We start from the raw sequence: 27,395 nt of genomic DNA, 5'->3' as shown, positions 1-27,395 counted from the left end.
CAGCCAAGGGGGTAAAAATCTCAAGTCTCCAGCTGGGAGGGCTCACAGCAGCAGGGCTGGAGCAGGGATGGGTGGGCAGTGGATGAATGGGGCTCTGGAAGGTGATTTTAGCCAGATATCCTTTTAGTGGGGGAAATCACACAGCATTTGATGCCAGCAACAGGTACTGGACACCATCAGGACCCAGCCCTGGTAGAGGCAGGATGGGTTTGGGAAATTTGTCACTCACCTTGCAGCAGGCGCAGAACCTCCAGCACAGCAGCAGCAGCAGCCCCAGGAGGAGGATCAGGAAAATGAGCAGTGGGATGAGCCAGAGGAAGTTTCCCGGAGGGCACTCTGCAAGGGACAGCAGCACGGGCTGTGACTGCAGGGCAGCAGCCAGGGGAGGGAACGGGGAGAGCACGGCCACAGCTCTCAGAGAGATGGAGCAGCCAATTTCAGCCTGGGAGCTTCTCTCCTGGTGCTCACGATGAGAAATGCTGCCCAGGGAGAGCTCTGCCACCTCTTGGCTCATACCCAAGGGGCCTTCCAGCACCTTGTGTCTCTCCCTGACTCATCACCCCTGTGTCTCATCACCAAAGGTGCTGCTCTCCACCTCCCGTGCCTGCTCACCTTTCTTCTTCTGCACCTGGACGGTGGCGTTGGGGAGGACGCTGGGGTCTCCCATCAGGGTGTAGTGGTAGGTGCAGTCATCCTCCTCGTCCTGGAAGGAGCATTGCTCGCTGGCCTCCTCTGTGGATAGATTGGGGACACGATCACCAGGCTGTGGAGTTACCAGGACTGGGAACCCAGCTCTAAGCATGAGGAGACCCCAGGGCACACACGCACAGGGCAGGCACACCACACGTGTCTGCGTCCTGGTACCTTTCTTCAGCTCCTCCACCATCTGGACCTGGAGGTGGCACGTGCTGCAGTTCCCTTTCCTGTTGCCCGTTCCCCAGGCCTGGCACTGGACACAGTCCCGGATGCTCTCGCAGATGGCCTGGAAACCCTGGGCAGGGGCACAAAGCACCGTCAGGAGACCGGCCACGGGGCGAGCATCGCACCCAGAGCCAGGCTGGGGACATCTCTCCAGCCACCTGCCTCGGAGACACCCTGAGCCACGCAGCCCTGCCCCAGAGGCTGGAGGTGTTTGGGCTGGATGGAGGTGCTGAGCCCTCACCATCTCTCCAAAACCTCTCACACCAACGGCCTGCATCAGGGCAGCAACCAGATCTCCAAAGGCTTTAGGTGGCCTTCCCAGAACACAACCGAGCCAGCTTTCTCCACTCCATGTGGGATTAGCATGTGCTTGTCAGTAGGAAAACTGAGGCACCCAGCCATGAAATGAGGTTTTATGGCCTTGGGGCAGATCAGAACAAGCCAGGAGCTGAGACTCAGACTCTTTGCTCCTGACCGAGAAATGCCTCCACCCTCGCTTTGCTCTCCTTCCCTACAGGCTCTCCATGGGAAGGAGAAGTGCGAGCCCCCGGGGTCCCCAAGCTGAGGCTCACCAGGGAGTAGCTGATCTCGCAGGTGGAGCTGATGTACACGGACGCCTTGTCACAGATGCACCTGCCGCACTCGCACCTCCCCTGGTTGTTGCAGATGCCCTGGGGAGCAGAGGGGACAGTCGGTGGCTGAGAGCAGCCACAGGCAGTGGCACTGGGTGCCAGCGAGCTGCTGCCAGCTCCCTGTGTCCCCAGCACGGGGACATTTGCTACAGCCTGGAGTGGCCCGGCCAGGACGTACCCCCCGGCTGTCGATGCAGGTGTCATTGCTCGTGGGACACTCGCAGCCTGGGCCCTCCCAGCCGCTCTCACACACGCAGGCACCCTCAGAGCAGCGACCGCGATCTGCAAGAGGGGAAACGTCACCGCGCTGCGCCCCTCCCTGGGCTTTCCCAGCATCTTGGGGTGCATCCCAGGCTCAGATCTCCCCTGTCCCCGCAGCCCACAGCCCGTTATTCACCCCTCTGTGCCACTCAGACCTGCAGGCACCGGGGAAGGGGGCAGCGGGGTGGTGCTCACCGTTGCAGAGGAAGCCGGAGGTGCGCGGGCACTGCAGGACGTCGTACTGGCAGAAGTCCCCGTCGAAGCGCTGCACCTGGCCCTCGAGGTTGCACTGGCACTTCCCGCAGATACACTCGCCCCGGCCCGAGCACACCTTCTCCTCCCCAGGGCGGATGCACTCTGTTTTGTTGGAGGACAATTCCAGGGAGCAGTCGCACGTGTCCCCTTGCCTGATGGAGAGGAGACGGCGCTGAGAGAGGCCGGAGCAGGGCACGGGGGCTGCCCCCAGGTAGGGCCCACAGGGCACAAGCGTGCATCCTGGTGGGTTGCCAGGCATGGCCAGAACCCCCAGAGGGGCACCGAGCTTGGCAAAATCCTTACCAGCCTGCGTGGCAGAAGCACTGTCCACAGATGAAGTCCCCACGGAAGTTGCACTTGGGTGAGGAGGGGACCGCGTGCTGCAAGGGGAGAGCGAGGAGGTGCTGCTGGGTGGGCTCGGTTCCCCCCAGGGCCATCTCAGGAATCACAAAAGCAGAGCCAGGGGATAGGCTTTGCCCATGAGACCGAGCTTTGTAGGACAACGAGCACAGCTCAGTGTGGGCTGTGGTGAAAGTGTCCTTGGGATGAGCTCTGGGGGCAGCTGGGGACAGCCACCTGTGAGCCAGCATCTCCAGCCAGGCAGCGCAGACGGGCAGGATGGGTGCCCACCACCCCATAACAGCCCCTTGGGTGTTCAAAGCTGCATCCTGGGGTCTCCCAGCCCAGAACTCAAAACCTCCAGCTCCGAAAACCAGGAGCTGCTGGCACCGAGCTGCAGGAGCTAAGCAGGACCCGCACGTGTTGGCGGACACATTCCCAGGAGGGGGGCACGTCTGCAAACACAACCCCTACCTGCTCGCACGGGCACACATCACAGACCACCGAGGCTCTGACTTCAAGGCTGTCGCTCAGGGACGTGGGCTTCACGTGGATGACTCCCTGCCGGTCTTTCTCCGGGAGGCTGCAGACGTGCTGCCCGCCGACGTACTCGAGCGCCTTCACGCGCATCTTGAACTTGCCCTGCAGGGAAGGGGAAGGTGCAGGAGCCCCACAGAGCGACCCTGCTGCTGGCACCCCGCTTGTTCCTCCCATCCCATGCACCTACCACTTCCCCACGGGTGATGTTGAAGGAGCCGGACTCTGTCTTTTGGTACATGGAGGAGCTGAACTCTGTCTTCAAGGCCTTGGGGACGTAGTCAGCTCGGATGTCCATCTTGGAGCGGATGCGCTGGGGGGGGGGGGGGGGCAGGAGGTGATTACGGCCCTGATTTTCTGCAGCCCCACTGTGGCCACCCCTGGCCTGCCACGCAGGGGCCACATCCTGCCCTGGGAGCGAGAGCGAAGCCCTGGAGGGCACCGTTACCTCGAAGGCCATGCGAAGCAGCTCCACGATGTTGGACGAGTCTTCCTGGAGCACCCCGATCGCAGAGATGGGGAAATACTTGTGCAGCTTCTGCAGGGAGAAAGGCGCTCAGTGGGGCACAGCACCACCACGGCAGGTCCAGCTGCTGCCCTTCCTGGGAGCTGCCCGGGAGCAGCAACCCCTACAGCCCCCAGGGTCTGGTGCTCAGCCCAGCCCGAAATCAGGATGGTGCCATTTAGGGCTGCTGGGATATGCAGAGATGATTTTAGCCAGAAATAAAATATTTTTAGTAGGAAACAGGCAGGGAACTGCCTGGGAGAAAGTCCTTGCATCAATTAAGTCAGGTCCTCAGGGATGTTCTCAGCTCAGCTGCACCAAGGTCCTGGGAAACCTCATCTAACGCTGCCATGGGCTCTGCTTTGAGCTTTTGCTCTGTGGAGCAGAGATCTCCAAAGGTCCCCCCCAACCTCAATTGCTCCCCAGCTCTCCCCACACTGCTTTACATGAAGCAGCCACCAAAACGAGGAGACCTCCAGGAGCTGAGACTCCTACACCCCAGCAAGATGCCCTGGGACCTCCCACACCCCCAGAGCAGACCCCAAGTGCCACGGCACCCTCCTGACGTGCCAGGGCATCGGTTTAGCACGTGGGGACCAGAGATGAGAGAAGGTTTTCTCCTGGCAGCTGAGCTGCAGGCAGAGGAGAAATGGTCCTGGAGGAAAGAGAAGCCCAACAGCTCTCCGACCTCCAGGGTCTCCTCACCTCGTAGTAGCTGTAGGAGTGGTTGGTGACCGCAAAGATGGGGATGATGTTGTGCCGGCCCAGCAGGCGCACCAGGGTGGGCACCGAGGGATAGTCCTGCTTGGTGTTATACACGTAGGTGCCCTCGGGGTCCAGGTGACACTTCTCGTCGTTCCTTGCCAGGATCCCTGACAGGACGTTGGTGCCGTCAGCTTCGTAGTGAAAGGCAGACTCGGTGGAGAACACGAGCAGGTGCGTGCTGTCCTTCCTCCAGCCGATATCGTCCTACAAGATGGGGAGAAGGGGCCGTTATCTCCAAGCCCATCAAACCACCACGCATTGGCAGGTCAGGACTCGGAAAGCCCCAGAGACACGGCATCACCTCCTCCAGGGAGCAAACACAACCAGCGACGTGTCCCCAGCAATACCGGCCAGCAGTTCTCTGCCTCCCCCAGCTGCACCCCAATGCATGGGACATCTCCGTGCTGCTTCTCTTCCCCTCGTTACCCAGATGGGCTCGTTAAGACCAGACCCCCGCCCATTTGCTCCCCATGCCCCCAGCCCCTCACCTTGCACACAGCTGTCTGCAGGATGGCATCAAAGCCGCCCTCGGGGGCATCCAGGTTGCCGGAGATGCGCTCCTTCCTGAGCTCCTCGCTGAAGTGGTTGATGTTGTTGGTCAGGCGGATGACGTTCTTGAAGGAGAAGGGGGAGTCGGCGTTGTTCCAGGGCTCGCGAAGCCTGGGAGAGAGCAGGAGAGCAAAGGGATGCTCCAGCAAGGCGCTGCTTGCCCAGAGGAGTGAAAGTCTCAACCTCTCCTCGCTTTGGGGACCTCACGGAGCTGCTCGCTGCCCCCCAGCTGCATGGCCGCATGGTGGGGAAGGGTGGGAGAGCATTTGGGCAGACACCAAGCAGAAGAGGAGAAGGTGGAGGCAAAGGGAAAGCCACTCAGCCTGTCATGGCAGAGCAGGAGAGAGATGGACAGAGGCTCTGGCACCACAGATGGAGGAGATTGGGAAAGGCACAGAGCAGTACAAAGGGGCTCCTGCCTTCCCTTCGCGGTCCCCAGGGACCCCCCCAGCCCCACTCACTTCGCAGGCCTCATGTCTGTCTGCGGGGATGAGACTTTGTCCACAAACTTGCCGAAGCCGATGGTGTAGTTGGAGGTCAGGTCTTGCAGGAACTCGGCTGGGAGGGAGGGAAGAAGGGACGTGAGTAAGGAGATGCCCACGAAGCTGCTGCTCCAGGGTGTCCTTTCCTAGCACCTTCCTGGCTGGTTGTGTCTTAGCTAAAATTCCCAAACAGTCAGCTTTTCAGCTCTTTGGGCTTAGGGCTTGTCTTTTTTTGGGGGGGTAGAAACCTATGCCACTTTTGATAGCTCCAAGACTGGGGCTTCTGCAGCAGCACCAGCCCCAGCAGCAGGGTCAGGGTGCCAAAGGTCTGCTCAGAACAGCCCCACACCGGGAGGACACAGGCAGGTCCCTGCAGGGCCAGGAGGGGCATCCCCACACCAAGCCGCATGGTGCAGGTATAATTATAATCTAATTAATACAGGCACCTCCCAGCCCTTTGCCGGCAAAGGATTTGGGGCTGCAGGTGGGAGCGAGCTGCCCCCCTTCACGGGCACAAGACCCGGCTCTCATCTCACCTAGGTTGTGGCCCATGCTTTTGAGGTTGTCCAGATCGTCGGACATAGAGTAGGAGAAGTCCATGAGGATGTAGAGATCCACGGGGCTCTCCAGGGGCTGGAAGACGTCCATGTTGAAGCTCATCTCCTCCCCAGCCCGCAGCCGCATGAACATGCCCTGGGGGGCCACCTGGGTCCTCTGCAGGCGCGTGTTGATGCTGATGTTCTGCAAGGGGAGAGCGGTGTGAGGGGATGGGAACCAGCTCCCAGGAGGGTGAAATGAGGGGGAGGCCAGGAGGGGAAGTCAAAGGGCCGGGACAGGCAGGAGGGAGCTGATTTGGAGCAGACCCTACACAAAAAACGATCCGGATCTTGCATTTTCCCTGCGGGAGGTTCTATAGAAAGGAGGCTGGGGAGGAGCCGAGCCCCACCAGTGCCTCCCAGCACCCACCTGCTCTGTCCGCATCTCGCCCCTCATGTAGACGATGCTGGCCTCCCCGCAGCCGTAGCGCAGCAGGTTCTCCCGCAGGTCGCAGCGGGGTTTATCAAAGCTCTGCAACGGGGCGAGAGCAGCGTTACGAGCACCGAAACCACAAATCCTCCCCGCAAGGGAGAGCACGGAGCTTGTGAAGACAGCAGGGTCCCTGCCGAGGTGGCTGGGTCCAGAGAGCCCTTGCAAGCAGCAGAGGGGCAGGGAGGTGGGGATGAATCTCGTCCAGAAGCACCAATGTCCTCCGGCACCAGGGGAGTTCGAGCACCAGTGAGTTACTGGGCTGTCTGGGACAAGACTCTCCCTTCATCCCTCAGGCACTCCTCCCCATGGAGAGTTTCAGGCCTGGCCAATAGGCATTTTCTGCTAAATCCCTGTATTCTGGAAGTTTGCCCCAGACTCTCCCTCCTCCCCGCTTGCCAGTGCCTGAGCCAAGGGAAATCCACGTCTCGAGCTTTCGGTCTGGAGAAGCTGGAGCTGGGAGCTGGCTCTGCTCTCAGGTTCCTCTCCTGGATTTTGCCCGGGGTGGTGGGATGCAGGGCGTGAAACCAGCCTGGAAGCAGAGCCCCGGTGTCCCCTGCCAGGTCTCACCTCTTCGGTGCAGAAGGAGCACTCCTTGTTCTCTCGGATGCACTCAGAGCAGCTCCTTGCCCGGCTCTGCACACAGGGGTTATCTGGGGGGGGGGGGGGAGAATGGAGGAAAAAAAAGGGTGAGCAGTGGAAGGGCTGCCCCCATCCCTGGGGGAGCCAGCAGAGGCTCTGTTGGGTTGTTTAGCAGAAATAGCAAGAAAACAGCAGGGGGGTTGCAAGAGAGGAGCCCCAAGCGCTGGGGGGACGGCGGACAGGAGGAAAGGCACGCGGCATGGCTCGTGGGGACGTGCATGGTCCTGGAGGGCAGCACCAAGCAGAGGTCGAGGGCAGACACACGAAGGCTGCACTCACTTTTGGTCCTTTGGCAGAGGGTGGTGGTGCAGAGCAGGGACAGCAGCAGCAGCCCGGCACACACCCTCGGCAGGGCGGCCATCCTCTTCCTCCTGAAACACATGGCACGCTGAAATCGCGGGGGTCCGAGGGCTCGGCGAGGGAAACAGCCCAAGAGGAGGACAGCTGCAGTGGGATGGCCCCGTGCACACTGGAGAGCTGGAGCCTGGCCGCAATCTCTGGTCTCAGCAGGGCAGAAATCAAAAGCGAGAGCGGCTCCTGCTCCATGCGGGCTTGTGCGAGAGGCTCAAAGTCCCCACGGGTTGGGGCAGGGCGGCTGCTGCGCCGCGGCCGGCTGGAGCCCAGCGCCCTCCACATGTGAGAGCCGTGACCGGGTCGAGGCCTTGCTTGGGCTGGGGAGGAGGAGAGCAAAGGCACCCCAAAAACAGAGCAGACCCCTCCCTCCGGCTATTCCCTATGGCACGAAGAGTTTCCAGAACGGGCACACGGCAAACAGAGGGTGAGGCTTTGGCAATGCCAGACCCGGAGCTCTGCCCTGCCTGGAGCTGTTGAAAAACTTTGTGGTCCTGGCAGTTCCGGGACCCCTCGCGTAGATCTGGAGGCCAAATCCCAGACAGAATTGGCCGTTCTCCTTGCCTCCACCCGTGATGGATTACCTGGGGCTGGCAGAGCAACCAGTGCTGGCCAGAAATCTGCAGTCAGAGGTGGTAAACAAGAGAGACAGAGCTGGAACTCGAGCTCTGCGGCTGCCGTGCCAGCTCTGGCACCACGGCAAGGCAAAGGGAACAGTTGAGGCAAAGTCTCTGGCGTAAAGATATTTGTAAAGCACCCCCCTTCTGGAAGATGCCAGTGTGAAATATCAGATACAAACAGTTTTATAGCTTCTTGCTGTGTAGCACAATCCCCAATTCTACAAAACAAAACTGAGCTGCCATGAAAAGCCCTGAAATCAGGGACCTTCAAGGAAAATGGGAATAGCCGAGGATGTCTGAGTTCCCAGGGGGAAACCCAGAGCACAGCCCTGACACTTGGTCAGTTGGGTGCTGATCTGGAGCCCTGGGAAGTCACTGGGAAGAGCAGCTCAGATATCAACGGGTGGGGATCAGACGTGGCCACCAAATCCTTGGGAACACACTGACTGCACGAGGCCGTGTGTTTGCAGAAGTCACCGTGGCAAGGTCTGGAGCTCACACAGCACTGAGTCAGGAGATGCCTCCCTGGGGGCTTGCACCTTATTCCCACAACACGGCTGATACGGGACAAGATGCGGGTGGCTCATTTATCTTGGCTCAGTGGCTTATCACACAGCGACAAATACACAGCCCATGGCTGAAATTTGGAAAATAGGGAAATCTCAGGAAGGCATCCCTGCTGGGGACACCAGCCCCTGCCCTGATCCAGAGGCTGGAGAGCTTGGCTCAGACCTGAGGCAGCCTCAAAGCACGGATCCGGTTCCTCTCCCAGCCACGGGTCCTGAAAGAGTCAGCAGGGGATGGCCCGGCACACCCTGGGCCTTGGACACGCCAGCTGCTGTCACGTCTTTTCAAGTGCTGAGATAAGAGGCTATAAAACTCAGGTTGATATTGATGTCCTGATGCCCGTAAGCCGCAGACTTTGAAGTGTTTGGTGGGGCTGAAATCAGCCAAGGGCGTTGGTGGCTCTGGGACATCACAGAGCCTCGCTGCCAGCCGCGGGAGCGGCCCTGCTTGGTGTAAAAACACGCCAACGGCCATCCCTCCATCTCAAAAATTTCCTCCGGAAGGGAAAACGTCACTTTGCTTTGGCAAAGCGCTGCAGTTTGGTTGGGTTTTCATTACAACAACAACAAAAGAAACCCGGCCAGTTGTGCAAAACCAGGGGACGAAGCGGAGCAGCTCCCAGCGGCACAAAACCATCCCACCCCCCCCAGGCCACACGTCTCCCCCTGCTCTTCTTCCTCTCCTCTCAGCCTCCGTCTCTGCCTTGGCACAGTCGACGAAACAGCTCCAAAAAGCTCCTGGGAACCCCTGGGCTGGATCTCTCACCCCTGAGCAAGGAGGAGCTTCCCCAGAGAAACCACTGGAGCCACGAGGCCGGGGTACAGGTGGCAGCAGCACAGCGTTGTCCCCGTGTCCCCCCAGCAGCTCGGTGCTGGGAAGGACGAGGCTGCAGCCAGGCACTGCCCTGGGGTGGATGGGGACAGGGGCCAAGCAATGGGAGCAGAAATGCCACAAGCCCATGGCAGGAGGGCAGGCTGGGGACATGGGGATATGAAAACCCAAACCCTATCTGTGTCCCCACCTTCAACCACGCAGCCCCCAAGGCTGGGACGGACACAGCAGCCGTTCCTGGCATTCAGACCCACAAAACACCAGCAGCTCAGTGCCTTTGGGATGGGGCTGTCGGCTCACTCCCTTTTCGGGGACAGGATCCTCAGGGTGTCCAAGCATCTGAAAATCCCCTCCTCCCCGCCACGCATCCTGAGACACATCGGGACACATCAGTCCTCCGCTCCCACAGCCGGAGGTGTTGGAGCCCGCAGGGACCTAACCCAGCACCAAAGCAGCCCAGGGGACTGGGGACATGGTGCTGGGGACCCCTGTCACCGCCTGTTGTCCCCTGTGGCCACATCCCCCTGTCCTGCCAGGGCTGCAGCAGGACCCCGTGTGATGGAGCAGGGGGCGGATGCCCCGCTGGGTGGGAAGCAGCTGCAGCAGCACCCACCCGCTGTGCCAGGGGAAATCCTGCAGCCTGCTGGGGCAGGCAGGGGCTGGGGACCGCCGACAGCCTCAGCATGGGGCTCAGGCTCCGAGGGAATTATTGGTGATGAAGGCAAAGCCAAGGGGCAGCCGGGTGCCCCCCACAGGGAGCAGCTCTCCCAGGTGCACAGATGGGTGCTGGAATTCAGCCCCCCCCCCCTCCCCGGGCAGCTCCCTTCGTGGCACACATGGAGGCACTGACCTCAGATAACTTGGAAGTGATCAGGATGGACCCCAGAGAAGCACCAGAAACCTGACTCACAAATCAAAGCGTTGTTTAAACACCACAACACGTTTGCCTTTGATTTTGTTTAGTTTCAGCAAAAACTTTTACTTCTCCCTCTCCAGCTGAGCCCCTGCAGCTGGGAGTCTCCACGCACCGAATTTCAGACTCCCCAGCTACAAAACACACCAGCGTTTGCAGCTCAGCAAAAAAACAGCCTGACCCCAACTCATGCTTGGCCTTTTTCTCTCCAGATCACCCCCTTCCCTTGCTCCAAACAGCTCCATGGGGTTTGCACCCAGTGACCCATTTTGCAAATAGCCTGTGTCCCCCGGGGGCTGTGCCACCCCAGGAGCTGCGCCCCAGGTGCCAGCTCCACGGCACCACCGACTTTTCTCCTGGAAATGGGGCAGGCAGAGGGAGGGGAGGTCATCTTTGTAACCTCTCACAAATTGTCTCCAAAAAGCGATGGCAACAACCTGCTCCCTGCAGGCTCTTTGCTGTCCCATGCCCTGCGGCGTGGGCACAGCACCTCGTTCAACCAAATAAATTGGGAAAGGAAAAGCGCCCTGCACGGCTCTGCAAAGCAAAGCTGCTCAGGCACGAGCACGGCTGTTTCCAGCAAAAAGGCAGGGGAAAGCACATAACTAAACCTGGATGAAAAGGGGAAAACAGGCACACACGCAGCTGAGCCCACCCAGCTCTGCTCCGTGCCTACCTCCCCGTGCAGCAAGCCCTGCACCTTCATTAGCCCCCCGAGTTAATCAACACGGCAAAATTAAAACAAGCCTGACAATACAGAGCGAAGAGGAATTAATTCCACAAACCTCATTAGCGCTGGAGCTGACTCAACGTCCAAATCCTCTGCCACAATCCAAATAACAGGCACCCACACAGCAAGCCAAGAAATTCTTCCGAAGGCAAGGGGAGAGCTCGCTGCTCCGCTGCCACCAGTTGAGCTCCAGGCTTGGCCTTTTCTTTCTTTTCTTTTCTTTCTTTTTTTTTTTTTTCTTTTTAATTCCCTCCTCTCTATTTTCTGTCCCCTTTCTCTTTCCGGTTAAACGTCAACTTCCAGTCCCGCGGAGAGGGCAGGCAGCCGGCGGGCTGACATACCTCTGCTGGGATTCCCGTGCCCCCCCAGCCGAAAAATTGGCTCCGTTCTCCCCTCGCTGCCGCCCTTTGGTCCCGGGGGTGCCCGCGGAGAGGCTGGGGAGGGGGGAGCGGAGGTGGGAGCCGTGCTAGTGAGATCCGTGCCCAGGTGAGGACGAGCTTTATCCCAGCTGGGGCGGGAGGGGGGCCGTGACTCAGTGGTTGGCATTCCTCCGCGTCTCGCACACCTGTACGGGCAGGCACAGCCCGTGCAGCCGCCCCGGACCCTCCCTCCAAGCACCATCCTGCAGGAAAAGGGCTGAGCAGGCAGCGGGCAGGGAGCTTGGCTGCACCGCCAGCCCCAGGGAAGGCTTTTTCTGCCCCACAGCTGCCTTTTCGTTTAGGGGTTGGGGTCTGTGGGGGCTCGGAGCCGATCTGTGCAGCAGCCCCGCGTGGTGCTGAGCGCACGGGAGCGGAGCAGGGGCTCTGTGCTGGCTCCCTGATCACCCCGTGTCCCGTTTACTTCACTACCAACAATAGCAAAAGACAGGCAAAAAAAAGCTGATCGCAGTCATAAATTTGATGTTTCCTGTCTGTCTTGGAGTTTAAAAATATTATCGGGGTGCTTTGGGCCTCTCATTTTTAACACAGCATCACGGCGGCTGCTGGTCGACTCCGCAACGACGGTGACTGAGCATTGAATGAAATGAAAGCAAGGAACCGGATTCCTTTCACTGCAAGAAATATGAAGCTTGAGTAAATGTGAGCAAATGGATTAGTCCCCAGGAAAAAAGGAGGATGTGCTCCTTCCACGAAAAATCACAGCAAACAGGAAACGGGAAGGGGGGCAACCGAGGGTGGCACAGGCAGTGTCACTCTGCTATTGCCCAGTTTCTGAGCACTCAGCTTTGCAATCTCACCCTTAATCTCGCCCTTTTGGAGATGCCATTTCCCAGATTAAAACAAATAAATCTGCAGATTACGGGTTTTCCTTTCGCTTGCTTTGTTTTGAGCCACAACAAACATTCGCTGCGACACCACAGCTGGGGCTCTGCTGCTTCAGCCGTGGAAGCAGCCGATGGCAGGGGGCAGATCAGGCCCGGTGGGGCTGGGGGAGCCCTGGGAGCAGCAGCAGCACGGGTTTATGCTGTTGCACGTAGATGAAAGCTGGGTTTGGTTCCTGAGGCTGGAGGGCAGCAAGATGTGTCTGCTCACAGCCCCTGGCTCTCTGCTCCCGTCCACCAGCTGTGCCCAGCTCCTGGCAGCCCCTGCAGTTCTCCTCCCTTTGTGCTGCAGTAAACTGTGCTGCCAGGCACCGGAGGTAAAACGTGCAATTGTTTTATCTGACCGGCCTCCTTTCTGCACCCGAGGTGGAGGATGCTTACACTGGCTCCTGGAAGGAGTCTCTGGAGTCACCGACAGCCGTCCTTACAGCTCCCACTGGGTTATTGCTCTCCCTGCTGGGGCTACCAGTCCAAGTGCCAATTGCTGATGACTACAAGTGATTTTGGGGTTAATTCTCTCATACAGAACATTTCTTCTCCCTGTCCTGCTACCACAGTGCACCCAGAGGCAGCTCTGGGGCCTTCTCCAGATCCACTGAGCGGTTACATCCAACACCCTACTGCTGAAACACGGGCACTCCCTCTCCGAATTCTGTATACACACACACGTACACTGATAAAATTAAAACAGACTTTTTTTGATTGCAATACTATCCTGTTCGCTGTATTGGCAATATCCTTTAGACTATCTGGCAATCTAAGGAATGCTTAATAGCATTATTAGCGTGCACATAATTTATTACACTAAAGTAGGCTTAATATAATTATCTAGGTAATTAAAAGCACAGGATGAAACCCTCCCGGGTGCTCTTCCTCAGCCTTTTCCCTAGGACAGCCTTCACCCTGCGTGTCCTTTGCTGTGCAATGGATGCCCCCTGCCATAAACACGCACATAAAGGGAAATCTCTGTGCTGGGCACCAGACACACGCTTGTCCCTGGGATGTACAGGCAGCAAGAGATAAGAGAGCTGCCACAACACAAGAGGTAAAGGATCCAGGACAAAATTTCGGCATGCAACAATGGCAACATCCACCCAGAGAAAGCAGGGCCCTCCACTCCGGCTTCTCATCCAGCAGCCCAAGGCTGAAAACACCCCGAGGTTACGTTTGAAAGATTCCCTGGGATTTCTCCTTTTCTCCCAGTTTGTGTTGGCCGGCGCCGTGCAAGACAGCGATGTGTGGGTGAGGCGCTGTCAGGAGCCAGCCAGCACAAACCAGGAGCGAAGAGGGACGGTCACCTTCCGTCACCTTACACCAGGACTGCAATGGGCCATGTGGCGAGGAGGGGTTGGAAGCAGCAGCGACCACCTCTTAGCGCTGCTCCGACAGGCAGGCCCACGGCTTTGTTTGCTTCCTAACAAGATGGCAGAGGACAGACAGACAGACAGACGCCTTTCTACGTGAAAAGGCAAAACCTTTTCTTGTGAGATCCTGATGCTTGGCTGTTTACTGGCAACCGAAGGCACGAGCCCAGCCCCAGCCAAAGACTGGCTTCAAATAAACAAAGGCTTAAATGTTGGAGCCGCCAGTGTCCATGGCGCTGGCCTGGAACAAAAGGAAGGAAGCTGAATATAAACGCTGAGAGGAACAGAGGTGCACGGCAAGGCTAAGAGGTGGGAAACTGTGCTGCAAAAGTGATGCCTAAACACTGGAGGCTGGTGTAAACACTCACCAAAAGGAGAGGAGACTCCGGTGGCTCTTGCTTCTCAACAGCAATGTGTTTATTTTACTGTTAGAGAGAGCCCTGCTGAAAAACAGCTCTCTGAAGGTCTGAAGGTCAGAGCCCTGCGCTCTCCTGGATTCCCTTCTTTGTGGGACCGAGCAGCCCATGCTCCTTTGGGAGCTGCCTGGGCACACTGCAAAGGGCCTCGATTCGAGGGGGCTTTGCAGAAAACTACGTGTGTGTGTGTGTGTCTGTGTGTGTGTGTGTGTGTTGTTTTTTTCCCTCTCCCCTGCACCGATGCAGAGCTGGAAAGGAGCTCGTGCAGGTGGCAGCTGGCTGGGCGCCTCCTGAAGCCTTCACCTCCACGCTGCTCGCACCAACTGGATCCTCGGCAAAGCCCTGGCATAGCCCAAAGCCTTGGTAAGAACTTTTTTTTTTTTTTTTAAAGCCTCAGTAAATAACTCTCTTAAAACAGACAGCACAGCAGCAGTCCAACTAAAACATAGCTTCAGGTGCTCGCATTTCAGCTCGAGGTGGGGCTGGCAAGGGCTGCCCCTCCCCACCTGCTCCTTCAGTCAGCACCAAGCCAGACGCAAACCAAAGCAAATCCTCCCCAAAAAGCCCTCCCCACAACAGCATCAAAGGAGGATGGGTCTTGAAATCACAGTAAGCAAAGAGGAAAGAAAATCAACACCTCAGGGCACGGAGGTGGGAGAAAAGGCTTCAGAAGGGAGGGTGAAAGCAGAGCCAAGGCTGCCAAGAAGGACTTGGCCACGGAGCTCTCCTCCCTCCTCAGAGCAGCCCGGGACGGCGGGCAGGCACCAGCGTGGAGTTTCAGCTAAGAAACCCACTCAGGTTGGGAAATACCTGTGCTTAAAGGCGGTAAGCAGAAGACCTGTGGTTTTCTAGGAGCGTTAGCCTTCAGTTCTCAGCGGAGTAATGAGACTGGGACCAGTTTTAGTCTCCTGGGTACGATTAGGCTCCTCTGGGGAGAAGCAGCAAGACTTTCAGTAGCTGGAAGCGCAGCCTGAGCAATAATTATTGAAGCAGCATAAGGAACCTTTTAGCCATTTACATTGTAAGTTTGCTTTAGTGGAGCACAGACACGGCTCAAAGCTATCTAAAACACTTGCATTTAAACACCCCAGCACTCTTCACCCTCTGGAGATCAGCAGCAGCGACACAGCCACCTTGGTGTTTGGTATGAGCACAAACAGACTTATAACAAGCAAGTTAGTTGCAGCTCCTGTTTTAGGACTTAAGACAGTGGCTGTCAGAGGCCAGGAAAGAAGCGGGTTTTTGTCAGGACATTACTTCTGCACACCTGAAGCTCCCTCCACCTTTTTCATGGACTGGCTGACCACAAGCTACCAACCTGTATGTCCCATCCTCAGAAATAGCAGAGGTTTTTTCTTAGAACTGTATTTTCCAAACTGTGTCTGTATATTACTTCCGATAGTAGCACGCAGGATAAACAAGAGCAAGGAGCTATTGTACGAGCTGGAAGGCTGTTACACAATGGTTGGCATTTCTACCTCAGCTTTTTGGAAAGGAGAGAGGAGGGGAAAAAAAAAAAAAAGAAGCCATTCATGCTTCAAGTTAGCTTTCTCTACTGCAGATAACAAACACTCAATCATGAGATGGAGCTGGCAGATGCCCCGTACTGCCAGGTCTCTTGCAGAGCTGGGTACTTGAGGAGTTTGAAAAGTGTTGCTCCAGGTGCCTCCCTGCCACCTCTGTGCTGCTTGCCTCAGCACTACCCAGGAGCCAGGTTTAGGAAGTCTCTCCCTCCTTAACCTCTTCAGGAATATCAAGCCCTACTGATGAGCAGTTGTAGGGCATTGTCAGCCCCTGCCTGCCTCGGCAAGGTGGGAGTGAAACGAGCAGCTCTGACCACAAAGCACGCAAAGAAAGCCAGAAGTCTGGAACAACAGAGCAAGAAGGAAGAGGGTGCATGGAAAGAGGAAGGGTGGGGTGCCAGGATGTCAGATATGAATACAGATACTTGCACTTAAACAATGTTCGGTAGCTTCTGTAGTTAAATGATTCATCCCCCCAAACACTTCAGCATTTGCCTTGTGTCAGGTGCCAAGAAAGAGGCTGGAGCCCAGCTTTAAATTCACAGCAGCTGGCAACGCTTTTCTCTCAAGTCCTTCTCCTCCTGCAAACTTATTCCCTGGGTGCATGCTGCTACCTGGTAGTGGCTTTCAGAAAGAAATTCGCACACTTTCCCTGGCTACTTTTCGTGATACAATACAGCATGCAGAGGTACAAGTGCTGACATGTTTAACTAGGTGAATAATATTTCCCTGTAATCACGCTAAGTCATCTAGCACAGTTACTTCAGGTTAGGATCAAGAATGACTTTTACTGCATTATCAGCCAGATTCAGTTGTTTACTTGCAAGGAATACAGTTTTTCCAGGTTACTAATGAAACTGAGAAAGCAAACAAGGAAAAAAATCAGGAACAAGTTGCACATCACAGCAGTGTAGGCAGTCTAAAAAAGATTGCATCTGCAGGGTTTTGTGCATGATTTTTTTTTTTTTTTGTCTGTCAGGAAACAGCAACCACTTCTGATCCAGCATTAGGCAAAGGATAACCAGTTGTTATAGAAAAGTTATAGAAAAAGTCTTTTCCATTAAAGTTTACATTCATATTTAGGCTTAATCTGCAAGGTCAGGTACCTCAATGTTGTCTGACTCTCCACCTTTGTGTTTACCACCAGATAGTTATTAAACAGTGAAGAATGGATGCACAAGAGTGGCCGGTACCTCTGGTACTAGGCTGCACTTCAGGTATGGGAACACACCCCAGCAAGATATTTAATCTCACCCAGCTTCAGACAGACTTGCTCATGGTACATGAGGACATTCATTAGAGGAGTGTTTGTTGATGTAGAAGCCCAGACACACCTCCCACTCCTATTCATAGGATTAAACTAATTGCAGTGATCATTCTGCTGCCCAGTTTGCCATTAATCTATAGGCTGGAAAACTGCAGCAGCTGGGGCCCCCCTTTTTTTTTTTTTTTTTTAAACTGCTGTATCTTCATCCACATACCCATCAGCAGAACTTTAAAATGTTTAAGCCATACAGGTTTTTAAATAGGCTGGAATTGTACAAGCTATTCTAGACAGAAGTCTTTACAGGGTTGCAAAGCTATCTAACGGCTTGGATTTCCCACCAAAAATAAATTCTTGGCCTTTAAAAGAAACACCCCAAAACTGTGAACTCTCCTCAAGACAAAGGAAGAAACACCTTCAACGCCTGAGGTGGAAATCGCCACCTTCTGTAGAGTAGTCTAAGTCCCAAAAGAGAAGACTCTTATTTAGCTTCCTGAAGTCTCCATAAATGCAAGATTTAAATCAGGAGTGACATAAGGTATATAAAAACCTGAAAAAGCAACATCAAATTCTAAGAACCTCACACTTTTACTGATCTAGCAATCGTATCTTCTATCACTGCTTATGCATTAGGGAAAAACACAACAAAACAGGCTTTAAGTAGGAGTTTTACTTAAGAAAACAGAAAACAGTAAAACTATCAAATCTGAAAAATCACGGTGTAAAAATTAAGGACTATTTATATAACATGAAGTGACCACTGCAAAGAAAAGAAATCCACAGCAGCAGCTTTTTCTCTAAAGAAGCAGAACCATTCAAGTTATCTATCCCACTTACCTCAGAACAGCAAACAAAATGCTTCATTTGCTGCTGAGCTCCTCTTTAGGTGACTGGCCTCTGTAGATGGAAGTTTTACAGAAAAGCACAGCTGCTAGTACTTGAAGGTAACTTCAACTTCAAGGTGCTGGAGCAGATGTGAAAAAATACCATTAAGAACAGCTGAGTTACCAGCTATTTCTGGACATCCTCTATAACAAAAGTATCTCCAATCAAAATAATTTTAATGCCCCATTTTTTTCCTTCAGTGTTTGGTATTTAAAAAAAAACAAAAACAAACAAACAGTAATGTGACACCACTCCATCTCTCATGGAACCATGACATACTTGCCTAATGCTATCTGTAACCTAAGGTGTAACAAATGGATAATTTATTCTCCATCACTGAGATGAGAAATGCAGACACACGTATGACACCAGTTTTTAAAGACTTTCCATTTTTATAACAACTTTTTTGCAACACAAGTAAGAAGATTTATACAATAAAAATTTCAACTGAAAATACTTTTTCACAACAGTGGAGCAAGCAGTGCCATGTGTGCACTTCAGGGTACAACACTACTACAAAGACAAGATCACAGTCAAGTTCAAGTTCAGATACTCTCTGATTATCTGCTGTCCGATCTCACTCCATGGCAATGGAACGGTTTTCTGCACAGGTCTTCACAAATGAGTTCACAAATCAAACCTCTACAGCTTACGGCTTCTGCATAGAAATCTCCATCCTGGATGGATGGTATCATGACAATTTCAGTAGTTACCTCAATATTTCAGCTATTTGACACACGATCACTAAGATCTACACAGATATGCACATAGGTACAGATAGATGTCAGTACTATAACAAGGAGTGAGCCTACATTCATAGATGTAGACTGATCCTTAAGTCTCTGCTACACATTTGAAGATGGACACTGACCAATTGTCTCTGCTCTACTTCCCTTGAAACCAAATTAGTGCACATGAGGGAGGTACGTTTTACAAGCAGCAGCCTTTGAGGATGACCTGGAATACACAAGGGTAATCTGATATTCCATCACCACTTTTTTTTTTTTACACCAGACTCTCAAGTAGGATAAGAACCTAACGCAGTAATTTAATAAGCTAACTTTTACAAGCTGACTTTACATACAACCTTCCTCCAAGCACAACACACAGACTGGTTCTTCCCGCAGCAAGAAAAGACAGAGGCATTTTCGGCAGAGGTCCATTCCTGTGGGCACACCGCTGGCATGCCTGCTCCTGCCCCCATTCTTTCAAATGGGAACTGTGGTCTGTTTCAAAGAATCTTGTCATCTTTTACCAAAGGCGAAAGCTACCCCTCCCTTTCGAGAACAATAGCTTCAATGACAATCAGTCCGAAAATCCAGGCCCGGCATGCTAGTCACTGCTTTGCCTTTTTCACAATGGTGCCAACAGCTGATATGACCGTAGTTTTGGATCCACTCGCACTGGTTGTCACTGTGACAACGCCTGGCAGCGTTGCAGTAGTGGTGAGGATGGTGGGCTGAGCTATCGTTGTTACAGGGATGGCTGAGTCCCATTTGCTCTTCCTCTTCTGTGCATCTGTGAGTTGGATCAAGCAAACAAGGATTAGCATTGTGTTAAAGGTCACACCAATCCTGTTGTAACACTCTGTCTTGTCAACTCTTAAAGCACCACTGCTTCACTCAACAGCTTCCCCTCACATTAATGTCAGCATACACTGCCAGTAAGTGTTGTGGAGGAAAGGTGACTTTATACCTCAAGGGTCAAAGTAAAACTGTACACATGAACTCCAGCAAAATGGGAGACAGTTGACTCTGACAGTAAAGACATCAGCAGATTTCTTGACCAACTAATAAACCTCTTCACCATCTAACCCATCCCCAGGCTTTCACTGCAGAAGGACAGTCATGATATAGGGGCTAGAGGAAAGCTAGTCCATTAATCCCTGGAAGAAATACTGTCTTGTATTATATACAGTCAACAAGTAAGTTTCAGGGTTCCCAGGAAGCATTAACCCCAGCCGTACTACAGCTTAATAGGTACAGTTACAACTTGTCTTTACCTCCCACCGTGGTACTGGCTGTTGTAGTTGTTGTAGAGGCAGCGCTTGTTGTTGTGCCCTTCTTAGTGCCAGTCACAAACTCAATCTGGGAAGGGAGACAAAAAAATAAGAAATTGGAAAAGATAAAAGTGAAGTGTTAATATATTATAGTTTTTGTTTGTTTGTTTTAAAAAAAACAACACCTCTGTTTTTAAAACCAGCTTTAGTGTCACATGAAACACTGGTCTCAGAGCTGACTGGAAGTAAGCAGGAAGTAAGACACAGTCCTGAGGTCAAAGCATGAAGTCATGATGGTTGAGGATCCCTGTGTCCCAGATCTTAAGTCAGGTATGACAACATTTGTTAACTGGCATAAGCAGAGAAATCTGACAACTCAGAAAGGAGAGATCCTGGTCTTACAGTATGTATATTTATAGGCAGAAATCCCTGTGCTTTTTTCTTTAAGAAATGTGCAGAACAAGCCCCTACCTGCATGATTTACTGTAACTGCATCATAGCAGGAAACCTAGCAACAAGACCTACAACAGCATGCAATCTCATATTTTCAAAACTGCAGATATGGGCAAGGAAAGAATCAGATACCTGGGTTGCTGTGCAAAAAAACAAAACAAGTAGCAAGATACAGCACGCACTGCAAGAAAAAAATACCTTCAGATACTGAATATTGGAGGAGCGTTCTGCAAGGTTAGAAGGCAGTCTCTGACTTTAAACAGTTCTCTATGCCAGCCACTAGCTAAAAAGGCAACACCACTCTGGGACAGGAATAAAAAGCTCCTCTGTGTTCTTTTTTGGGGGAGATACAGAACAATGTACATTTTGTGACAAGCCCAGACACTCCCATTTAAAGTTAAAATATGCTCAACGTTTCTGGAAATTAGAAGCAAGAAGGCAATATCAAAGAGAAAAGAAAGTAAATATTGTCTCACAATGAGATATGGTGAAGAAATCAAGCTATGCTAGGCTATGTCACCGAGCAAAATGTCATAGATTAAGACAAAAAAGCTGTACTTTAAGCAGTATCTTGCCTGTATCTGTCCTACTGCATACCATTTTATGAACTCTGGCTTAAAAATACTGACAAAACAGCAGCAAAAACAGGGGGATAAATGACAAAACAGCAGCAAAAACAGGGGGATAAACAGCCTAGATAAATTGACTTATAAGGAAGGGTAAACAACTTTATTTGTTCAGTCAAGGAAAAAAAAGATGTGAGAAGAACAAACTAGGGAAAATGGGAATTATTAGTACAGAATGTAGTTCACAAAAAAAAAAACAGCAAAGGAACAAAATGAAATTTAGCAGGGAAACAAAAAAAAAATCCCCGCATCTCAGTCCTCTTTTGATTTCGAATAGCTACCTTTGTGCGCTCCTTCTTGGCCTTCTCCAATTTGTCCATCTCAATCTTCTGGGCTTTTGCTGAGAAAGAACAGAAGTTACAAGAAGCACTGGAAATGATAAAAAGCCATAACTATCTTGCTCACACACTTCCCATCACAAGCAATCAAAAACTTCAAACTGTGTACAAAAAAAGCATTATTGCACTAAATTAATGATTTAAGATGAAAACATTGAAGAACCAATTTCAATGAAAGGGCTTTCCAGACTGATGAAGCATCAATAACATTGAGGCACATCCAACCGGAATGATGTAGTTAAGAAGCAGCATGTGATACTTCTCATTTATAAAGAAGGTGAAGACTCCAGTGCAGTTAATTAACTACAAAACACAAAGAACTAAGTTAGGACAGGAAAAAAAAAATGGAATTACCTAGTGCCTCATAATACGAATCCTCTGACCAGCCATGAGGATCAAACATATCCTAAAGATGAAAACAATCATATTAGGTCTATTGCATATATGCAAGCTCCAGCTCAAAATATTATCTATGTTGCTATTCACTGATGATATTCATTACTGATTATTTCTTGTATGCCAGTGACACAAAGATTACATCAGATTTTCTTTTATGGGTCCATGTACTGTTGTAAAAGAATAAACAGCCTTGAAACTAAAAGGATGCTGGGATAAGATACACATTCTTCTGCTATTCAGCTTCTATTCCCCCCAGAAGTACACACTTCAGCAATTTTCATTCACTAAAATGAAGTTGGAGACACTGAGGCTCAATACCACGTGAAAATGTTCACTTCAATGTAGAGAATCAGACAAAAGTTCCTTACAGGGCCTCTGAACAAGAAGGGTAAAGAAAGCCAGATATAAGAGCTCACAGCCCTGTATCATCTTTCACCTTGACAGACAAAATTACTGCACCTCACCTTTGGATAATTTGTACCAAGTTCATCAATTGAACAGAACTGGATCAGCTTTTCATAGATGCTGCAAAGGAAAGACCAGAAATTACTTAAAAGCTCGCTCATTCTTCTAAACTGAAGTGCTTCAGATTTGTTAGTAAAAAGAAATTGTCACCTCCTCACACTAAGAGTAAAACCAGCACCTGTGCTGCTGTGATGGATGTGGCATGCCATTAACCACATTATTTCCCACTTCTTTTCAGTCCATCTCCCAGCTCCCACAGCAGACACGTTTTCTAAAATATTTAATCCAAAGCCTGTATATTTACATACCTAACTGCTATGCTAACCTAGGTGCTGCTTCATAGAGCACCAAAGAAGAGCTTTAAGAGTTTTACCATTTCAGTTACTATCAAATTATGCCTTTCTCAATTTTTTAAGCAATAGTAACTTACAAAAGTCCTGTAACTGCTCCAAGCAAGAAGAAAATTCTTGAATTTTGCTGTGTGGTGCTTTGGCCTCACAGGAAAAGATGGTAGCTCACCTGGGGTTGCGGAATTCCTTCTTCCTTTGGATGATGTAGTTCATATCCATGCCCTCTTTTATTTTCCTCTCATACAGCTTTTGAATTTTATCCTAAGGGAGCAAGATTACAGGGTGAGACAATACAAAAAGGATGAGTGTTCCAGCTGACTATCAAAGCATACATGTGGAAACACGACAGCTGAACCAGTGACCTCGCACTGAGCAAGGATTCCACCTCTACCCTAAGGCCAGGCAGATCGGTTAGTACAGACACTTCCTGCTTTAAGGTCTGACAGCATCTTCTCCATGAACCACACGCGTGGGTACAGCAATTGATCTTTGCACTTTCTGAAGGCTCCAGTGATTAAAGATTTGCATTTGAGACAGAAGATTTGCATTTCAGGCAGCAGTACACGCTCCTTGCCCTCAGAAGGGGAGCAGAAGGCAGCTCCAGCAGGGACACGTGAATTCCAGGAGGGTTCTCCCTCAACATACAGTGACCTCCCTCCAGTCTGCCACGCACCTGAAGACTCGCTGCTGGGCTGCAGTGGGCAGAAGTCGAGGCTCATGGCTATGCCTGGGTGACAGATGGGCCACATTCTGCTGGAGAACTAAAACTAAGCCAGCCCACTGGACATGATCAGCAGGTACTGCTGGTGGTCAATGCCCGCAGCCAAACACTCTTAGGAACGATGCACTTTAAATCCCTCCTGAGAACATTTTTGTGAAGCGACAAGCCCCTAAGATATGAAAGATATCTCAGATGACTCAGGTGGGAACAAGCAGTCTACCTACCGAGAAGGCTGAACAATTTAAGGGTAACCATGATTATTTTTTCCTCCTCCTTCAGCAAGGTAAAAGGCCTTAGGTGTATTTTTTACTCTGGTGATCCCGAAGTGGAAACTTTTGGATGGAACACATACTTTAGCAGGATTCAGAGAAGACCAAAGGCTAGGACTTCAATCTTTCAAGATGCCAGAGGTGAGTCAGTTTTCCTGTGTTGCTTCCACATAAGTCACTTATTGTCTCCGTCTGTATGCGTAGTCAACTCAAACACAAAACTATTTTCCAAGGGTTCACTGACATCTGAATAAAAGTACTTACCTAATATTTCATCAACTTTTTTTAAAAAAGCTTTGCCAAATAGTTTTCATGAGGTCCTCACAAAATTAGCAACAGTCTTCACATGCAACATAAACACCATTAAGTTTGAAGGAACAACTACAAAAAGGAGGTTAATTTGGGGAGTTGAAGTGATTGAATAAACGTCCCCTTTTGTGACCTGTTCACATTCATAATGTCCATAGATGGGGAACTACTGGGTCACCTTATAACAAGGAATATTCCTCTTGGCCAAGATACAGTTTATTAGACGAATAGCTAACAGAATAAAGCAGTATATCAACAGTAAAAGCCTAGAATGTTTTGAATCTGAAGAACAATCCCATCTCCTTGCTCCAAGTGCTCTAAGATGTGGTTTGACCCGCTAACAGAGGACAGCTTCTCTCCTTTGATTTAACACAGTGAACTGCTGTCAAAGGGGAATAGGATCTGCTTTATTCTGCCTATTCTCTCAAGCTCTGTGCATTCCTCAGATCTAACACACTAATTCTCTGATGTCAGAACAACAGAACCCTCCTACAGCATAAAAGGGTGAATGGGTGTGCCCAGGTACAATAAGCGGAGGAGAAGAAAGTGTGGCATGGTGATTCAGAATGACTCACCATCCAGATCACATTAGTACCTTACTTTATGGAGCACTCCAGAAGCGATTCTTTACTTGTACTTTTACTAGGCAGATAACTGCAGTAATAACTACTCAAGCGAATGGTAGAAAACAGCAGCTACTGCTCTGTCCTCCGTCACAGATGGGAAACCAGAGCAGAAGGTGCTCCTTCACTTCTGGGAATAAGTTTTGTTATACATAGAAGCCTACAGAATTCCTCTCAGACCAGAAGTCAAAGTCTGCCAACGGAAGGTAGCTTAAGCTCTTTTCTTCTGCTCTATAGCAGATGATATTCCTCAATATTCAGTTAAGAGGCAGCGTTGGCAAACAGCCCCATAGCAGCTCACAGTTTGGCCAGGTGTTAAATAGCATGCCATCAACAAATGCTCACACCAACTCCTCTGTGCACGCTGCAAGCTGGGTACATGAAATATTACAAATGGACACGATATCATTCCTGCTCCAACTCAGAGCCAGAGCCTCAGTTAGTAATATTGCCAAGACACAGATTTGTATGAATCAAGTCCTTAGTACCATTTATTTTTTGTATTTTTTGTGATTTTTTTCATCCAATTGATGAAAAAATAGTCTTACATCACAAGGCAGAGCCGAGACAATCATGGAAGCAGACTGTGACAAAGTTCTAGACTGATTAAAAGTTGGTTATTGCAATTATTTGGGCGTGTACCAGTGAAAACATGCATTTGTTTTTTTTTGCTGCCTCTAGGTTACTAGCATTCCCTCTAAATGTTTATCATCTAGTGAGATGTAGGTGGAGAAGGAATCTTATCAATGCTGCCTCAACTATTCCAGTTAGGGGATTCTCAGACTCATGTAGAAAAACAATCATTTGTTCTCTCCTACAGAGCTGAATTTGCTGAGGTAAGAGGATAGCAGCCTTCACAGTAAACATTGCTTCTGTATCACTGGTGGGGCTGAGAGCCATTTTAAAGTATAAGAGGCGCACACAGGCTGTGGAAAACAGTTTTAAGTTAATTTGGGATTCCTAAACTAGAATTCCTGTAAAATTTAAAGCATAAATGGTGTATACAAACTCAATGTTTTAGAAATTCAGCTTTAATGCTGGGTTTTTGACTTGTGGAAGTCAAAAAATCAAAAACACTAGGAGTTCCCAAATATCCCCCTTGCTACTGAAATAGAAGCCTTTTAAGAAAATAAAGGAAGAGAGGCCTTATACCGACCTGCAAGTGGTTAGAACATCTGCCAGGAGGCTCAGGAGGGATTTTGATTTCATCTGGAGACATGTTCCGCACTCTCTCTGAAAAAGAAGCTGTGGAGAGCAAACCAGGAATGAGTTCTTGCAACAGGAAGGATATTTAAGCAATGTAATCGTTTTATGCCCTTGCTGGTATGACTCTATCAGTTCGATACAGTGTGTAAAGGCAACAGGAATGATGTTAACTGGTACTCGTGTCATTTTCAAAGTGCTGAGCAGCAACCAACTAACCTAAAGGTTAGGTCATTGGCAAAATGATGGGATGCTTGCTTTATTACTGTTTACCTTCTGCTGTGGCTGTGTCTCAACCAGGCTTAGTTCTATTTTAAGGTGTCTCTTTACTCCAGAGGGGAGCTGGGATATACAAAAACAGCCCCTACTAAAACAGCTACAATTGTTGAGATCCTCAAAGGCAAAGGATCTGCAGAGGAAGGTATGTTTGTGGAATCTTCCTCTATCACCCTGCATTGTGCAAAACATAACAAGCTCTTCACTACACTCCAGGTCTTCCATATGCGCTTTGAAGTCTTGTTCTGAGCACCTCAGATAACCTGGAGCATGATGAAACTGGTGAAAGGACACTCGGAGAGAATCAGACTGTGCCTGTGGAGGATCACGGGGTCGATCTAGAGCAGCCCAGCTCATGGCCATTTTCTGGGAGGCAATCAATCAGTTTGGACCTCATTTCTTTCTCATTTGGGTCTCATTTCTAAGACATACCTACATGAACCAAAATGGTTCGAAGTGAACAACCCTCTCCAAAACTGCCAGCAGTTAACCACAAGAAACTAAATGCCATCCTTAAGTTAATATTTCCTTAACAGGCACTTTGATCTTTGCTTACAGAGTCAGACTATTACTAGAAAGAACAACTAGTTCTGCAGCACTGAGGACAGACCAGTGCAGACTGCCAGCTTGCTACAGCTGTTTGCGTTGGGATATACTATTACAGTACCTGATTGCTCCGTGAAGATGAGTTCACAAAAATATCAGCAAGAGAAACAGCCACATGTCCCCCTCATTTCCCTGGAGGTCTTTAAAGACACTTAGATGTAGAGCTTAGTGATACGGTTTCGTGGAGGACTTGTTAGTGTTAGGTCAGGAGGCTGGACTAGGTGATCTTGGAGGTCTCTTCCAACCTGAATGAATCCGTGATTCTATTGCTTTCTTTGCCACTCAGTTATGAGAAACCCAGGCAGTTTTGTAGCTAACTCTTGGAGCAGAGCTTTGTGTCACATTTAAGCAGCTGGGCTTGTTTTCAATCGTAATTTGTACAGAGAACACATTCCAGAGTTGCAGTCTGTATTGGAAAAAAAAGACCTGACACCAGCACAAAAGTTGTATCGAGCAAGCCACTCACATTTGTGGCTCTCCAATTATACATCTGGGAACAAAAGCTGCTTGAACTGCAGTTCCAGCACACTCGAGTCTGGCTCCTTTGACTAAAGCCCAGAAGTACCCAAAGGGCAGACATTGGCATTTGAACACAGCAGCTCTTCTGCCTTCCAGCACAGCCCATCAGATAGCTGAGGTTACAGATAACCAACACTACACATGTTCAGTGCTACTAGGGTTTCGAGTTCTTCTGCAAAAATGCAAAGCTCTAAGGACGACATCCTTTGGAGATGCAAAGCTGGCAGGCGACCGCTCATTCTGCTTGATCAAGATGTTGCTGAGGGTTAAAGTCTTCAGCAGTTGCTAGCAATAAACAAGAAGTGTCCTTTAGCATTTACTAAGAGTGCCTTTATGGAAGAAGGAAAGCTTGCCAGAGCCCCTACAAAAAGGCAGGGAAACTAGAGCTCCGTGACAAGGCAGACATTTGTTGTAGGTTACAGCTGCTGGCTGGACAGCACAGCCTCTGATTTAATTAGAGTTTCAGGAACCCAGAGAGACAGCAGAAAATAGACAGAGGTGTTCATAATAGACAGCACACGAGGCTTTCCAGAAAAGGTG

The 27,395-nt window shown here is 50.8% G+C and overlaps 2 protein-coding genes and 1 long non-coding RNA gene across 8 annotated transcripts in view; 1 reads left to right on the top strand and 2 right to left on the bottom strand.

Moving 5' to 3' along the window:
* The window catches only part of ITGB4 (integrin subunit beta 4), a 33,352-nt gene extending 15,434 nt beyond the window's left edge, over positions 1 to 17,918 (bottom strand). For 2 of the 5 annotated variants that reach the window (XM_068654619.1, XM_068654620.1), the window contains exons 1-18: positions 10,982 to 11,409; positions 7,194 to 7,285; positions 6,843 to 6,925; positions 6,213 to 6,314; positions 5,783 to 5,987; positions 5,226 to 5,322; positions 4,704 to 4,875; positions 4,156 to 4,419; positions 3,394 to 3,483; positions 3,136 to 3,258; positions 2,883 to 3,050; positions 2,373 to 2,449; positions 2,010 to 2,221; positions 1,732 to 1,835; positions 1,494 to 1,592; positions 865 to 991; positions 613 to 732; positions 230 to 336 (exon numbers count right to left, since the gene is read on the bottom strand). In XM_068654619.1, coding sequence (XP_068510720.1) covers positions 230 to 336; positions 613 to 732; positions 865 to 991; positions 1,494 to 1,592; positions 1,732 to 1,835; positions 2,010 to 2,221; positions 2,373 to 2,449; positions 2,883 to 3,050; positions 3,136 to 3,258; positions 3,394 to 3,483; positions 4,156 to 4,419; positions 4,704 to 4,875; positions 5,226 to 5,322; positions 5,783 to 5,987; positions 6,213 to 6,314; positions 6,843 to 6,925; positions 7,194 to 7,285; positions 10,982 to 10,986 — 2,247 coding nt within the window. In that variant the 5' untranslated portion in view covers positions 10,987 to 11,409. Of the gene's footprint in view, positions 1 to 229; positions 337 to 612; positions 733 to 864; positions 992 to 1,493; positions 1,593 to 1,731; positions 1,836 to 2,009; positions 2,222 to 2,372; positions 2,450 to 2,882; positions 3,051 to 3,135; positions 3,259 to 3,393; positions 3,484 to 4,155; positions 4,420 to 4,703; positions 4,876 to 5,225; positions 5,323 to 5,782; positions 5,988 to 6,212; positions 6,315 to 6,842; positions 6,926 to 7,193; positions 7,297 to 10,981; positions 11,529 to 17,651 lie in introns of those variants that run through there. The other 3 variants (XM_068654618.1, XM_068654617.1, XM_068654616.1) reach the window with 3 other exon arrangements.
* On the top strand, positions 11,272 to 12,234 carry LOC137841601 (uncharacterized). Its single transcript, XR_011088672.1, has 2 exons — positions 11,272 to 11,412; positions 11,895 to 12,234. It is a non-coding gene; the product is annotated as an uncharacterized lncRNA (long non-coding RNA).
* A 153-nt stretch (positions 17,919 to 18,071) lies between the features above and the next one.
* Positions 18,072 to 27,395, bottom strand: part of SAP30BP (SAP30 binding protein) — a 31,869-nt gene continuing 22,545 nt past the window's right edge. For both annotated transcript variants that reach the window (XM_068654625.1, XM_068654626.1), the window contains 7 exons: positions 25,408 to 25,496; positions 22,499 to 22,590; positions 21,979 to 22,039; positions 21,470 to 21,521; positions 21,059 to 21,117; positions 19,702 to 19,786; positions 18,072 to 19,217 (listed from right to left, as the gene is read on the bottom strand). In XM_068654625.1, coding sequence (XP_068510726.1) covers positions 19,036 to 19,217; positions 19,702 to 19,786; positions 21,059 to 21,117; positions 21,470 to 21,521; positions 21,979 to 22,039; positions 22,499 to 22,590; positions 25,408 to 25,496 — 620 coding nt within the window. In that variant the 3' untranslated portion in view covers positions 18,072 to 19,035. The remainder of the gene's footprint in view (positions 19,218 to 19,701; positions 19,787 to 21,058; positions 21,118 to 21,469; positions 21,522 to 21,978; positions 22,040 to 22,498; positions 22,591 to 25,407; positions 25,497 to 27,395) is intronic.

This window comes from Anas acuta, chromosome 18, assembly GCF_963932015.1.
Source record: "Anas acuta chromosome 18, bAnaAcu1.1, whole genome shotgun sequence".
Lineage (NCBI taxonomy): Eukaryota > Metazoa > Chordata > Aves > Anseriformes > Anatidae > Anas > Anas acuta.
This window is presented reverse-complemented; position numbering and strand designations above follow the sequence as displayed.